The 16,493-nt window shown below is 38.8% G+C and overlaps 1 protein-coding gene across 3 annotated transcripts in view; it reads right to left on the bottom strand.

Annotated features, from left to right (window-relative positions):
* Nucleotides 1–7,676, bottom strand: part of LOC111147694 (golgi associated PDZ and coiled-coil motif containing) — a 39,380-nt gene extending 31,704 nt beyond the window's left edge. For all 3 annotated transcript variants that reach the window (XM_022503922.1, XM_022503921.1, XM_022503920.1), the window contains exon 1: nt 7,205–7,676. In XM_022503922.1, coding sequence (XP_022359630.1) covers nt 7,205–7,492 — 288 coding nt within the window. In that variant the 5' untranslated portion in view covers nt 7,493–7,676. The remainder of the gene's footprint in view (nt 1–7,204) is intronic.
* Nucleotides 7,677–16,493: the final 8,817 nt, after the last annotated feature.

The raw sequence follows: 16,493 nt of genomic DNA on the forward strand, positions 1-16,493 counted from the left end.
GTCTTAGAGTCTGAAGAAAGGCCCATGTGGCTGGACCATACAGAATAAGAGAAAAGAGTAATAAGATAGGTCATCGAAGACATATGCACAGGTCAAATCATACAGAGCTTGCCAGCCATAATAAGAAGTTTGAATTTTATTCATAGTATAATTGAGGACTTTAAAGCTGAAAGATATGATCAAATTTATGTTTTAAAAAAGGCAGCTGTGTGTAATACAGGAGACAAACTGAATGAACTAGGATGGGGGGGTGAGATTTGAAATAGAAGCAAGAAGATAAATCCGTGATGTACTTTTGACAGTTAAATTACTTTGATGTTAACCCACAAAATGAAGTCCCAAAAAACATAAAATGTTTGTTTCCATTTTAATGTTAAACAACTCAGCTGCTTTATGATCAAACTGGATGTAGAGTGAGGAGAACCAACTCACCCAATATTTTAGAAATGTCACAAGCACACAATCCATACATAATACTCTCATTTAACGAGGTTTAATGTTATTTTAGTCATAGTTCCAAATTTTTCTTAAAGTGGAATACCATGAAATATTAACTCACATATCATATCCTTGTGAATTACATACCAGGGAAATAAATGAACCTGCAGATTTAGTCATTCAACAGTGTAGTTGACACTGTGTTAGACACTATGGATGTTATTAGAAAGACACCAGCCCAGCTCTCATGAAACCTGTATTACAGAATGGTTATTGGTAATCTTGGAAGGATTCATGGCAGAACACTAAAAGTGTTTCAAATAATTTATTCATTCAAATAAACATGTATTGAGTATATGCTGTGTGCCAGGATCTGGAGACAAAAAGATGAGTAAGACATGGATTCTGCCCTTCAGAATTTCACTGTCTGGTAAAGAGATAAAATGACACTTCCAATTATGATGGAGAGTATCATAAACACTATTATAATAGAGGCGTGTGTGATATACTAATTCAGGAAAAAAAAAAAAAAAGGAAGTGAAAGTCTGGGTGATGTATACAAGTGTTGAATCACTACATTGTACTCCTGGAATGAGTATTATATTGTATGTCAGCTAACTGGAATTTCAATAAAAACTTTAAAAAAAGAAGATAAAAGAAGAAGTGAAAGGGTCAGAGAGGAGAAATTTACCCAAGTACTGAACGGAGATCAGCTAATATATGGATGGTGCAGGGAAAGGTCTGAGAAATGAAAACCCCTCACAAGTGGGATAGGGATGTAAAATAGGGGTGAAATAGGGGTTCACAAAGAGAAAATGTTCACACCTAAAGTCAGCTTTCACAAAGCATATGATATTGAGATTATTTCACCTAAGCCATCGTCCTAACCCTCAAAGAGCTTACCTTCTAGAGGTAAAGAGCTGTGGCAACCACTAATGATAGGACAAGGTAACCAACTTAACAGTCCAAGTGAGTTAAAGGTGCTGATAGCCTCTGCCTGCAGAGAGCAGAGATAAATGGAGAGAGGACCGCCTTTAGAAACGGTGATGTAAGTGGTACCTTGGAAGATGAGTGGGTGTGCGATACTGTAGACAAAGGGGACAGAGAAGGCATTATACACAAAAGCCTATGTCAAAGTGGCAAAGTCATGCAAGAGCAAGGCCTATTTAGAGAACTGCCCACAGACAAGTTTTATTGAGAGGCAACAGCAGCCACGAAGGAGTGACAAGCAATAAGGACAGACACATTGGGTGATCACCAAGGCTAGAGTATGAATTTTAGCCAATGAATAAAAGGGAAGTATAAAAAGAAGAGCGACCAGAATCAGAGTTGCCTTTTTTTCATATGAACCATTAAAATGAAACATTTTAGAATTATGTTGACAATGAAAGGATGGTTTGGAGTGGGTAAGAAGCAACTAGGAGACAATGTTAGGAATATGCAAGAAAGGATAAGAACCTTAACTATGCACAATCTCCTAAACTCAACTCATTATTTTTCCTGCCAGACCTATTCCTTCCCCTGGATTCCTTACATGGTCTAAGTCTCCTAGGGCTCTCACAACAAATCACCACAAAGTTGGTGGCTTAAAAGAACAAAAATTTATTCTTTCACAGTTCAGGATGCCAGGAGCTCAAAATCAAGAATTGGTTCCTTCTGGATACCCTGAAGGAGAAACTGTTCCATGCCTGTCTCGCAGTGTTTGGTAGTTGACAGTAATCCTTGGCATTTCTCGGCTTGTAGAAAGGTCATCCCAATTTCTGATTCTTTCTTCAGATAGCCTTCTTCTCAGTGTCTTTCCGTGTCTTGAGTGTCTCTTATCAGGACAATCTCACTGTATTTAGGGTCCAGTCTAATCGGCTATGATCTTATCTCTTACCCTTATACTAATTACATCTGCAAAGACTCTATTTCCAAATAAGGTCACATTCTGAGGTTCTGGAAAGACATGAATTTTGGGGGAGACTATGAAACAGCTATCAACTAATCCATTTGTCAGACAGAACTGTGGTGGCATCCTCCTCCTCACCCTCCACATATACAAAATTATCAAATCCTGTTTCTACTTTAGTTGATTATCTCCTTTTCTTCATCCCCATTACCATTTTCATTTCAGTGACACTCTTGTCTACATAGCAAACTCTGTGCTATGGCACTGGATTATTACTATCATCACTGAGCCTGTTAGTAACCATGTAAGCATTGCTGGAGAAAGTCACGCAACAGGGCAGACTGGTTGTACCATGAATTTATGATAACTAGCTCCAAGTAAGTCCCCAACGTTGCCTGACAGTCCTTCTATTGCTCTGGCTAGTTGGCTTTCCCACTCTTCCCTAACTATTTCAAAGCTCTTATTACTCTCACCTACTTTCAGCAGTTGTCCCAGGCTCCAAGTTTACAAAAAAGAAACCATCAGACAGAATACTCTCAACCTCCCACCTTCTGTTCTCACTGCTTCCCTCTCCCTCAAAACTGTCTCCCTCTGCCTCAAAGTACAACAGCTGTCCTTTCAATGTAAGGCCATTCTCTCTACATGTATCTTTGATCTCCTCTTCATTCAGAAACCTTATCAATACTAATTATCCCTCTCTTTTGCTAGAATATTGTGCTTTCCTCTCAAGTAGATGCATCTCATTGGCTTATAAACGTGTTTAATTTTTCTAACAATACCTCCAGGGAACCCCACACTTACAATCTAACCAGCCACATTCACTCTTTCTACCGGCTTTCCTCTCCACCTCCTCCTTCCCCGCACCAGGTATAAATGCATGTGTTTTTGGAGAAACTGGCTTCTCTAATTATAGAGCCTTGGGCCACTTACTTAATCCTGAGCAAAATGGGAATAATAAGAATACTAAACCTATCATACAGGACTGTCATGAGAATTAGATGAATCAATATATGCAAAACTAAGTGAGTCTGGCCATTAGTAATTGATCAGTAAGGTTAGCAATACAGTTATTGTTAATAATAACTTACATCCATCTATCTATCCAACCAACTGACATCTTGGAGTCATCCTGAATTCCCTCATCCCTCCATTCCAATCCATTTCTAAACTGTTTACTTTTACCTCTACAGTCTCTCCTGTTCTGAACACTTACCTCCATCTCACTATCCTACCCTGCACTATCCTACCCTCACTATCCTCTCATATGGATCAGAATAAGAACCTCCTAAATGATGTCCTGCATTCATTCTGTGCACTGTCCCAAAGTCTCTCCTTACCCTAGCTTGAGTGAGCTATTCTAATCTCATACCTACGGCTACCATCTAGTTTAAAACATTTCCCACTGCTATGATACCGGTCCCTAAATCTACGGCATGGCCAGTAAAATCAAGTGGATATGCCCCTACCCACCTGTTCAAACTTATCTTACATCTCATTTCTTTGGCCCTTTGCTCTTACAACACATACCAACTTTCCCTCAGTTCTTCAAGTGCATTACACACTTTCCTGTCACAGTTGCGTTCCACTTTCTATTCTCTCTACTGTAAGATTGACTGATATTCCTATTTATTATGGCCTAATTAATTCCTACTTATCCTTTATGTCTTAACTCAATAGTCACTTCCAAAAGGAAGCTTTCCTGATCCCCCGAACAGGCTCTCACTATTCTACATAACTTTCATAACATTCAACAAAGTTGGAATTTCACACTTATGGGATAATTACCCCAATTAACTATCCAACAGAATCCAAGCTTTGAGAGAGAAACAACTGTGTCCATTTTTGCTCTCCACTATATCCCAAATACCCAATAGAGCAATTGGCACATAATTAGTGCTCAGTAAATACATACCGAACCAATAGTAACCTTCAAGTTCAACGCTACAACATTGCTTCACTGCTTGTTTAAAAACAGGACAGCTTTAAAGCAGTAAAGAATAGTATCTCATTAGTTCATTATAAACATGTCTCTAGACCAAAGTTAAGTTTCTCCACTGATGGTTGCGAAAGTAAATTACTTAAAAAGATATACTTATTCAGCAACTGTTGACAGAAAGGAGGATGTGACAGATGGATTGTTCTGCTGTTATTTTAAGGAAGGGGTAAAGAGGCAGAAAACTGCATTTCCAGGTAGAGAGATGGGTTTTTCTAAAGTACCGGCTCTTCAATCTTTGTTCTACTCTAACACACTAATATTACTAATACTACTACTACTCTTACTACTGTCCCAATCAGTACTATGACTCCAGCACCAACGGTCACCAAGTAGCTTACCATAGCAGGAATTCTCAAACAGGTGGGTAGGGTAAATAAGAGAGATGTGAGTAATTTGAAACGGCACTATCTCAATATATTCTGATACTCTTTGCTCTCCCCTTCCCCTTATAAATAGCCCTATCCCCAAATATAACTTATAGCAACAGTCACGTAAACTTCACTTACATTTTATTTTAAAATGTAACCTATGATTTTTTTGCAGCTAAAATTATTTTCCTAAACTACTATGTTAATGTTAAACATGGTGTTACCTAAAGACACAATAAATGGGCAGAAGGAACAATCTCCAAAGATACTCAAGGCCAATTTAAATATAAGTTACCCATACTGGAGGTATCTGTGTTTTGATCATAAAAATATTCAATTCTGGTAATATGGTTTAAGGTATCAACCTCTAAAACCACTGAAATTCAGTACTCACCTGCTATATCAAGCCACAAATGGCCTCAAAGGTTGTATTTTAATGTCCTGACCCTTAAAACAATAGAACTAATTAAAATAAAACAGGGCTAGGACATATGGAAATCTTTTCTAAGATTTCAAGATCTCAGGTGATTGATAACAGTATATGAAGCAACCTCTGAAAATCTGCAGATAATCCAACAGCAGATCTACCTTGAAAAACACTACTGACAATGAGGCTCTCTCCTCACCAGTACATACCGATTCCACAAAGAATGTAAAACCTGCTAAATGGAGAAAGATTAACCCCACAAACAAGTAAAATGTAAGTGAAAAAACACAAGAACAAAATGTCCCCTCCCCTTTTTCTAAGATCTTTTAAGTCAAGGGTTTCAAGCATGTTGAAAAAACATGCTCACATCATGACAGACTAGCATTTCTTATTTTGAGAAATAAGGCCACCTCCTAAGCCAGGATGTGGAGTCAAAATATGTAATTACAATTTCTGAGAAAAAGAATATACATAATTTATTATAGCTCTGAATACTCATTTAAAATATTTAAAGATGAAAAAAAAAAAAAAAAACAACGAGCACCATCTCCTACTCATGGAATAAACCTTTCTCCGAAATTAGATTTTATATCTGACATCAAAATACCACTGTTGAAAGTGTCCTTCGGTCATTTAAAAAAATCAGGTAGATATTGTTTCATTTTTAAAAAGCTATTTATCCTCAGTAGATACTTGCAGTTGTAAATGATAGGAAAGTTCTCACGTGGCATTTAAGTAATTCCTGCTCTGTTATTTAAAGCTTTTACTATTTCCAAAAAGCACCATTAAATGCATTTTTGCCACCTGAAAAATAAACTATCTTCTAGAAATAATCACTAATCAAGAAATCAAGAAATATTTTCATATAGCTAGAACAAGAAGTGATTAGCTTCCTATTAGCACTTCCATTCCAACCTTTCCAAAAAGTATGGAAGAAATGAACAGTTCTTTCAACAAAAATCTCTATTTTGCATCTATGCTAATCACAGATGAATTATACCACCTTTTTCATGGCTAACTGACAGGGAAGAGAAAGAACACTAACCATTAATTATAGAGAGGATCTATCTGATAATCACACTGATTTGAATCTAATGGGTATTCTCACTCATTGTAACTGATAGTAATGATGATTTCTTAGGAAACCTAATGTTCAAAGAGCTTTGCACATTACTAATTGTCCAATTTTTAATCTACTTTAAAATGAAAGATTCATTCTCTTAAATTATCTACTAGAAAATGGTCTTTATGTAATAACGTTAATCTCCCATGTTCCTAAATACTGTAATAATACATTAATTTAACTTTCTGCACAATGTGGTAGGGTTTTTTTGGTTTTTGCTTTTTTTGTTTTTTTGGAACGACCACCACTCCACCCACACAACCAAGATCAGAGACTAAAGCAAATGACAATTGTTCACACACTCTCCCAAATGAATCCAGACTTTGGAAAAACCTCGATGTTATAAGTCATTTGAAAAATTGAAGTGTACTCTGGTGGTTATCTGCCTGTAATTTAAAGACCAACTGTAAACTGAGAAGAACACTGATACTATGCTGTTTATCCCACTAAATTTTCCTAAGAGCCCTGATAGAATTCCCCTAAATTGTTCATGCATGCAAGGAATAGTATGTCTGTGTGCAACAACAGACGTTGATCTGAAATTAAAAACAATCAACACTGTTGTATGTCTGATGATACATACACCTAGTTTATCAATGTGAAATCCATATAAGAACTCAAATGTTGCAAGGTGGGCTAAGATATTCTTCGGACAGAGAATCTCTGGTTTGCTAATGTTATACGTACAGGAGGCTGGTGTAATCAGTTCCTGCTTCCTCCTGATAGAGATACTAGGAAGGTGGATGACAGGACGCCGGGACACCCACAGGTCCATCTACAACCCTTTTTCTACAACCTCATCTCACTCCTTTCCTTTACACATATAAACACACGCACTGCCCTGTCACACTAAAGCTCAGGTGCCCCAGTGGGTAAATTTTCTAGGGTGGTTTCACCGGTGCGTTAAATGGGATCTGACAACTGGGGTTGAACGCCACCTCCTCCAGGGCCCACAGCTCACCTCTAGCTTGTGGTTGATCTGGGACACGGTCTGGGCTTTATGGCAAAGCTGCGCAAAGCAGGAACTCAGGCTGGTCATCTTCTGTCTCCCCTCGTAAGTGATGTCCGCCTGGTCCGGATCGATCTCACCCAGGAGCAGATCCACATCCACGAAGGCCTTGTCGAACTCCTTCTCTAGCACCTCCAGCCATCGGAACATGGATACCCCGCCCGGGGAGACCCCCACGGCGCAGGAGGCGCTCCCTGGGCCCCCTCCGGCTCCTGCCGGGCACGGGCCGCCCGCCGACATGGCGCCGTCTAGGGCCTCTCCCGACTGCTACTGACCCCCCGCCGCCCACCCCGCACGAGAGGAACTGCTGGGACTACGGGGACCCCCGCGCACGCACGCTCCGTCGATCCCCTCCCTTCCCCTCGCGCGGCTAACGCCGGCAATGCAGCCCCAGAGTGGCAAGAGCAGCGAAGCTAAGGCGGCGGCGGTGGCACACGGAAGAATCGAGCCGTCCCACCTCCCGGCCTGCCCCCGCTGCGCATGCGTAGCGAAGATTTAGGCGGACCCTGCTTGGGGGGCTGAAATGGGCGGGGCTAGGATGCGACCTTGGCCTATGAAAAGCCTCTGCTTGGGACCGACCTGTCAGCGGCCATATTGACAACTGGCAAACTCGCGCTTGAATCCCCGAGAAACCGGAATGCATCGTATTTGCTTCCAAGCTGTAAAGGCCCGAGGAAGAGAAGGGTGTCCACGTCGCAGACATGAACGGCTTCCGCCCATTTGACTTCACAGTGGGCGGGAGCCATTCTAAAGTCCTCCAGGAGAGTTGCTGCGGCGACTTCCAGGGTCAGGGAAAGGAATGCGAGGAAAGGCGATGTGAGCATGCGCAATAGCCACGTTTTACCTTTCCATTACAGTGCTTGTGGAGGGTGAGGCGGGTGGACATACGGGCTCTTCTTGCTAAACCAGGCCCTAAATTCCGGGTGGAACCTGCCTGGGGCTGCGCGTTGAAGGACAGCAGCCAATCAGGTTTTGCAGAATTCATGCGAGACCTTTTGTTTTGTGATGAAGAGTCAGGCAGACCTGGGTTCAAGTTTTACACCCCGTCACATATTAGCGTTCCCATTTAGTTGTATTCTTTAACCTCAAAGCTTTAGTTTCTAAAATTTACTTCCCTCAGTGGTAAGGTAAAATGCTTAACTTCAGTACTTGGTACTCCTTAATATTACACCACAGGTCATAGGTTTCCCAAGGAACTGTTTTTTAAAAGTGTACTTATTTCAACAACTGAAGTGTTCCCACAGTGACTTCTCATAAAAGCAAAACTATGAAGATTCATGTATTGATAAATATATTGCATGCAGAGCCCCGTTGAGGCACTGGAGACACACAAGTGAGATATGAACCTCGCTCAAGCAGAGCTCGTAGGCTAGTGGGTCTAACACTCAGCTACAACTTTATTTGAATTTTGCAGTACTTTGGAATGTTTACAAACTGCTCGTTAGCCCTATTCACTGTCAAACCCCTTCCACTTCTAGAGTAGTCCATTCTTAGGGAAGGAGAAATCAGACTTTAGAGTAGGCTGGTGAGAACTGTCCCTCTTGCATTGCCTAAAAAAATATTGTACTAGCCCACTATAGACTCCTGTGATCTATGATCCAGTTGCTCACCACCAGAGCCTGCACTGTGTATCTCTCGCCAACGCAATAACATTGAGGAATAAGAAATCATAGCTCTAGTTTGCTCTCTGGGTATTGCAGGGCACACTAGTTAGCACTGGTCAATAAAGTCCTTTGGCTTCAGCAAACTTAGCAAAGCGAAACTAACTGTGAGATCTTTGCCTTGAGCTTAAACAGGCGCCTTCACATAGGTTTTAATACACGATAAATAATATAAAACTAAAAAATGCATCTTTTCTCTTTCCATCCCAAATTAATTTTCTTTTCATCTGCAATATTTGCAAGAACATCATTACTACAGCTACCAAGGTTCCAGCCACTTTGTCTGTACATATGGTTAGCCATGCATTTTCAGGAATTTGAAGCAAATAATTTAAAATTGGGGGGGGAGAACATACATGGAATCACATTAAGAACAGCTTTCAGTTATTGAAAACATACTATGTATAGACCATTATGTTATTTGCTTTAATTCTTTGACACAAAATCACATGAGGGGGCTATTATTCACTTTTTTATTAGATGATTTAACAGATGAGAGCTTAAGTATCTTGGTATAGTCATACAGTTAATAATCAAGTGAGGTGAGATTTCAATCTAGTTGTCTTTTTCTCCAAAGTCTTAGCCAGTAACCATGGAATATAGAGGGATGAGGAAATCCAATTCTTTTTGTATAAGTTACCAGCATAATAAATTGGCAATTCAGTTCAAAAGTTTTTCTTTTCTTTCTCGCTCTCTCTCACTCCCTTTTTTTTTAAAATTTTTTTATTTTTTGAGAAGGGGAGGAGCAGAAGGGGAGAGAATCTTAAGCAGACTCCACCCCAGCACAGAGCCCTAGTGGGGCTTGATCCCAGGACCCCGAGATCATGACCTGAGCCAAAATCAAGAGTCGGTGCTTAACTGAGTCACCCAGGTACCCCTGTCCAAAAGTTTTCCTTAAAAAAATAAAAAATAAAAATAAAAATTATTCCCACTTATAAACCATATACAAATCTACTAATATGTAAGAAATATTACCAAAAAGTAATTCTAATACTCATTTTCTATTATCACTCTCTTTAATTTGTATGGCCTATACTTGGAAATAAATCTAATTTCCTTGGAAATAAATCTAATTTCTTTAGAAAGAAATACCATTCAATTTCCTATCATACCGTGTGGGTATGGCCGAAATGCATTTTAAATGTTTATGCTTCCAGTGCTCTGATGGGCAGTGAAAACCCCATTTTCAGGATTGTAAAACCAAGTTCCGGTTCTGTTCACAACCTTTAAATTTTCAAAAAATCACGCTCTCTGTGTCTCAGAATACTTTATCTCGCACTGTCCCTTCTCACGATCCCACTCTATAGCAGCTGCCACATCTCTGTGTGCTTGCTATCTTGGTACTATGTGACTAGTTCAAATGTTCCTGAGATGCCCTCTGTGTAGACATTATCCTTGGCCCCACTTTAGCAGGGATTTGCATTTCTGCAAGGCACAACCTAATATGGAAGTTTTGGAAGAGCAGGGTTTGATACTCCAGTGCTGCCATCTGTTGTCAGAGTGCTTTGCCTACATTTATTGCCATCCCCGCCCCCGCACTGGTAAATTTATTTATCTATCTATTTTATTTTTGATTGCCTTATCTTGACCTACTCTAGAATTTGGAATTGTATGTAATCTCAATCCCCGTGAGATTTGCTTTCCTAGAGATAATAAAATGTTGATACTTCTATTTGCAATTGCATTGACAGAAACTTTCAATAACTGTTCCACGAATCAGGCTTATGTGATTAAAAATTTCTAATAGAACTTAAGTGCGACAGTTTTGTTTTAGGAACTTATCCCTCTGGGGTTTTGCCACGAGGTATTTCTAAGAATACATAGGGTGGGAACTGAGGAAACTGGGCAAAAGAGAAGGTGCTAAGGATTTCTTAGGTGAGTGCTGGTGCTTAAGCTGTGAGGTTAGTGTAGAGTTCAAACATGTATCGGAGCCTCCACGATCACAAAGGCACTGTATTGAATGACCGTAGAAGATCCACTCTGGACTGGAGAGGGAGACTACCATTTATTAAACTCTACTGTGTGCCAGGCCTTGTACTAAGCTTCACAGATTTCATTTAGTCTCTAGTAACCCCACCAGGAAAAAAGAAAAGGTAAAGTAAATGATGTTGGTCACTATAAACAGTTGTATGATGAATCAAGCCAAGGAAAATCCACTACCATTTTACTTGAGCAATGTGGATAAAGTCTTGGAATATCATGTTAATACATATTATTTAAATTATATTTATTCACATTTACTAACCATATGAAATTTTGAGATAGGCATAGTGAAGAAGAAATCTGGGCATCCCAAAGTGATTTCTGAGCCTTATTCTCCTTCTGATAATTTCTTTTATATAGACATATAGAAAAATTGTTTGCCCAATTCTTAAAACTTGAGAATTTTAGTGCAGTGGCTTAGGATTAGCTCAGACACCTCTTTCAGGAAACCTTCCTTTTTTCTTCTCATGTGGAGCTATAGATAACATCACCATTTAGTTTCCTGCAAACACCTGCTACAACACTCATCATATTTTTTTGGAGCCCCTTAGACTGTGAGCTCCTTGCAGCAGTAACTATATGTTACTTAATCTTTGAATTCCAGGTTCTAAAACAGAACATAGAATATGGTCAGAATGATGTAAGTATTTGTGGAATCAGCTTAATAATTGAAACAGTACAACAGTCTACTTAGGAATCTAAAAGCTGTCACTTTTCAAGACATACCTTTGATACCTGCCAGAAAGCATAGTTAAACGTTTTTATATTGGCACAGGAGTTAGGAATATCTACAAAATATATGTTTTCCTCTAAAATTCAAGGAGTGTTTTTTCTTAACCAAAAGAGAAAGGTTTATTTAACAATGACCTCGTTGATTTGACTAAAAATGCACCCTGTATAATGCAAGCTTTGGGAATTATTTTACCTATTCCATAATTAAAATTTATGAACTACTACATTTTTGTGTGGTATACCCAAACTTAAAGACAAAACATAACAAAAACAGTTTTCAAAATCTCTATTACTATGTTTTTTCCTTACTCAAGTCCAACCTCAACCGCTTTTCCACCTGTTACTTGATTTACATTCTTTATTTACCATTTCCCACAGCTCCAGGTTTGATTCAGCATTATCTAAAACCACCATTTATCAACAGTGGTATCAGAGTTTACTCGTCATTGATTCTTCCTCTTTCATCCACTGTCAAGTCACTGGTTTTTTCTTGGATTGTCAGACTTTACAGATCAATCATAGACTCCCCCTCATCAGCCCCTGTCATTTATGTTTCTTATAGATTAATTCTACAAGGGTCCCCAAACAATTGCATTCTGAACACCATTTAACATTAGTTATCTTTTTTTTTTTTTGCACTTAGATTTAAAAGTACAAGAATATCTTAAATTATCTCCTTAAAATTTTTATAGTCTTCCAAATGAACCTGTCAGGAAACTGGAGGGAAACAATTATACAAAAGCCATGTCACAAGAGCTGTTGGAACTGGAATTTGTTTGGTCTTAGTTGGCTATAACTCAATCAAAACTCATTTGGTTTTTGTGGCCATGGTAAGCAGAGGGGGTAAAGTTGAAAAGAATTTTATAGTGGATATTCATCACTATAAGTAGGGGACCACCCATGTTTGAGATCCCTTCCTCTGTTTAGGGAATTCCTTACCTTTTGTAACTTAAATATGGTAAACAGAGTCTTCTTCCCATAATGAACTGAAATCGTCAGACAAGCAGAGTCTCCCAGCTCTGTGACAGCTGAAGCAAAGGTATATGATCTGGAGTCAGCAAACCAAAATAACCAACCTGGGATTTTTACCCTGGAGACAAGTGAGGCAAGGATTGGGACAGTTCTTGGAAGGGAGGAGAGATGGGACTGGAAATAGTAACATCCTTTCTCAATAGCCTCGGGGGCCAGCGTGGCACACAATTTTTTGTTCAGTGGTGGAGGCCAGGGCATCCATAATCTTTGGTGAAACTAGACTGAAGTGTGATTTTTGCCTATGATTCTGGCTATATAGGCTTCCTTTTATTCTTGCTATTTCCAAATCTGGTTCCCTAGGTTTTCACAACTCTGTGTGTTACCCCATCTTCAATAATTCCCTTTTCTGCTTAAATTAGCCAGAACTGTTTTTCATTGCTTGTAACTAATAACCTGAACCAATACAATTATCCTATACTGAGATTTCCTCTTCACGCATGGACTTGACATGCCTTTGCTCATTTTATCTATTCCTTTCTGTAGAATGGAATTATTTCCCTTCATTTTATCTTCACTTACATAAGAAAAATTGAGATTTAGAGAGGTTAAGTAGTAGAAAAAATATTTTTTATCTTACCTTAAACAGACTTTTTCTGCAACATTCTCAAGAAGGAAACAAACTTGCTTATTTATGTATTTTAAGATTTATTTATTTATTTGAGAGAGACAGAGCAAGGGTGGGAGACAGAGGGAGAGGGAGAGAGAGAGAATCCCAAGCAGTCTCCCCGCTGAACACAGAACCAACACAGAGGGACTTGATCTCAGGAACCTGAGATCATCACCTGAAATGAAATCAAGAGTCGAACACTCAACTGACCGAGACAGCCAGGCACCCCAAGAAGGAAACAAGTTCAAAAAGAATCATGCTCATAATTTTTGATTCTTTAAAATTTCTTTTCTTTTTCATAAATTAAAGCCTTCTGTTTAGCTCTTGGTTGATCAGTTTTATAACAGGAATCACAAGCCAGTGCTTACAGACCCATGTCAGGGAAAATTTGGGTTAGTTTCTTCTCTGGAATTCAGTTTCCTGTCTATAATGGGAACTAGCCCTTTGCTTTTAATAAACCAAGGAAGGCCAATATCCATTGCATTGTATTTATTGCAGGGTTTCTTATCAACGGCACTGACATTTTGGACTTCTTAGTTCTTGGTTGTGGGGCTGTCCTATACATTGTAGAGTCTTTAGTATCATCCCTGGCCATTACTCTCTAGATGCCCGTAATACTGCCTATCTTCTCCCCATCACAACCACCTTTTATTGTTACTTAAAAAAAAAAAAAAAAAAGTCTCCAGACATTGCCAAATTGCCCCTGGCTGAGAATCCTTGGGTTCTAGAAAGGAACAAATGAAGGGAAGCAAGGAGGTGTGATAAAGATCAAAAAACATAAGAAAGCAAGTGAGGGAAGATTCTAGCTTGAGAATCTAAACAAAAGACATAAATCTAATTCAATCCAAATTCAAATGCAAATTCAAATTCAATCCAAATTCTTTAAGATTACAATCTTTCTAGTGCTAAAAGATTTAACCTAGATTCTGGACTATATTCTGAACAGTTGCTAGGTGAATCATTTGAGTTTCCATTCTTGAGAAAGACATTCATGTTTCTTTATTAGGTTTCTCCTTGCCCCGAGAAGACAAGCAGTAATGATCAGAGAAGGTGTTGTTCAGTCTTCTCAGAGAAAAGAACAGCATGCCTCACACTTAGTCTTAGGGATCCATAAACCCAAGACCTAAAAACACAAGCTAAAGGTAGGGAATTTTACACCTGTGGCCCTGCATTAGCACAGGAAGACTCCGAAAATCAGCAGAAAGCATGCCAGGGGCTGAGCAGGGTGGTAGTTTTGTGGCTGCTTCTTAGCACAACCTAACTGCAGAAGAGCTTGTCACCTCCAGAGCAGGTACAGCAAAACAGGTATGTTCTTCAAATACCCAGGCTGTACATTTGTACTCTACTTTCTCCATAGATTGTGGTCTTAATAAGACTTTACCTTCTACCTGAAAATAAATAAATAAAAGAATTTTCAGCTTCTCTCTAAATAAATAAGCATGGTCTGGGGGAACAAATGGAGCTTTTATTCTTCAAAACATTTTAAAACTTTTTATGATCCAAATATTTATATTTGTAATGTTCAAATCATGAAACAACCTAAAAATCTATCATTTAGTAGTTAATCAAACTGGGACAATACTCTTTTTTTAAAAAATATTTATTTATTTATTTATCAGATGTAGATCACAAGTAGGCCGAGAAGCAGGCAGAGAGAGAAGGAAACAGGCTCCCCGCTGAGCAGAGAGCCCAATGCGGGGCTCAATCCCAGGACCCTGGGATCATGACCTAAGCCGAAGGCAGAGGCTCTAACCCACTGAGCCACCCAGGCACCCCGGGGACAATACTCTTGATGGGCTATTAGGCATTTAAATTTATATTTATGGAAAGTATAAATTCACATGAAAAATATAATAGTGAAAGTGCGGAATATAAAGTTGTATATGAGTATATGTTTACAATCTGATAAAATAAAACTGTTTACAGTATAAAATAGTAACAGAGATGATGCCAGAATTGCAGGAAAGCTATAGAAATACCAGGGAAGAAGAAAATGTTATACAGTGTAATTTCAGGGCTCATTTAAAGCAAAGGTCATCCTGCGGTGACCAACAGAGGATGCAAAATGGACCTCATCTTTGTGCCACAAAACAGAAAAATTAGCTGTCGCTGATGGCAGATGACGGCATAGGGTTTAGTAAGCATTTCCTTTTAAGTAACCATGAATTCACTCTTTTAGTAAGACAGAAGAAAAAAAGATTTTCCATGAGTATTTCTTTTTGTTTTTCTTGAAGTCTAGGCAGAGAAAATAAACTGGAACAACTGTTTGATTGGCGCACAGGACTAAAATTTATTTATTTTTTTCCTTCCTTGCTTCTTTTTTTCCCAAATTTTCTTTTATTGAGCATGACTTTCCGATTTGAAGATTCTAAAATCTAAAAAAAAAAAAAAAATTCTATCACTAGACAAGAGAAATAAATGATCAAGTTTGTTGAAAATCAGGATATTGGTAGAAAAGAAATCCCTTATCATTCCCCATCTCAGTAGTAAAAGAAAACAGAGGTTAAAAAAAAATCAGGAAAGAGGAGCAGACAAGTCTTTTGAGAAAAGCACACAGAAATCCTTACTCTGGAAATAGAATGAACTGATTATTAGAGCAAAGAAACTTTTTGGCTTCACAATGAAAACTGTAGCAAAGAGAGGTGGGTTGAAGAGCACATCACAAAAGTTTTTCAATATTAGAAAATTTGGAGCAATCCACTCAGGCCAAAATGCATGGGGAAATTCAGGTCTTCCACCTGGCAGGAGAAAGCTTCGCTATATAATCTTTTGCTTAAAATGCTTTTAAATTCCTCAGCAGGGATGAGCCCAGCAAGTAAAAGAGCCTCAACAAAGGCGTGCCTGGGACAAATGAAGCCTTCCTTCTGCAGCTGGATTTCAGAACACACAAGTTCCTCTGAAGAAACTAGAGGCCTTTTCTTCCATTACAGATAGATGAAGGTAAGGGACCCATTTTGATGTTTCATTCTCATCTGAGTCAACCATATTTTTGCCATTCAAATTTTTGAATTTGAATTTTGAATGGCAAAAATATTGTCCAAATATGATAGTTGGGTGGGTCGAGTGATAGATGAACTGAACCAGTTCTCTGTGCCTCTACACCTCTCTTCTCGGTGGCGCATTGTTTCACATAGCAATAAAATGTTACTGGAACAACAATAATAAAGAAAATACCTGCCCATTTCCCCATACTGGTTAATGGGAGTAGAAAACACCTGCCTGTTGC

The sequence above is a fragment of the Enhydra lutris genome, unplaced genomic scaffold, assembly GCF_002288905.1.
Source record: "Enhydra lutris kenyoni isolate GAN:26980312 unplaced genomic scaffold, ASM228890v2 scaffoldscaffold17, whole genome shotgun sequence".
NCBI lineage: Eukaryota > Metazoa > Chordata > Mammalia > Carnivora > Mustelidae > Enhydra > Enhydra lutris.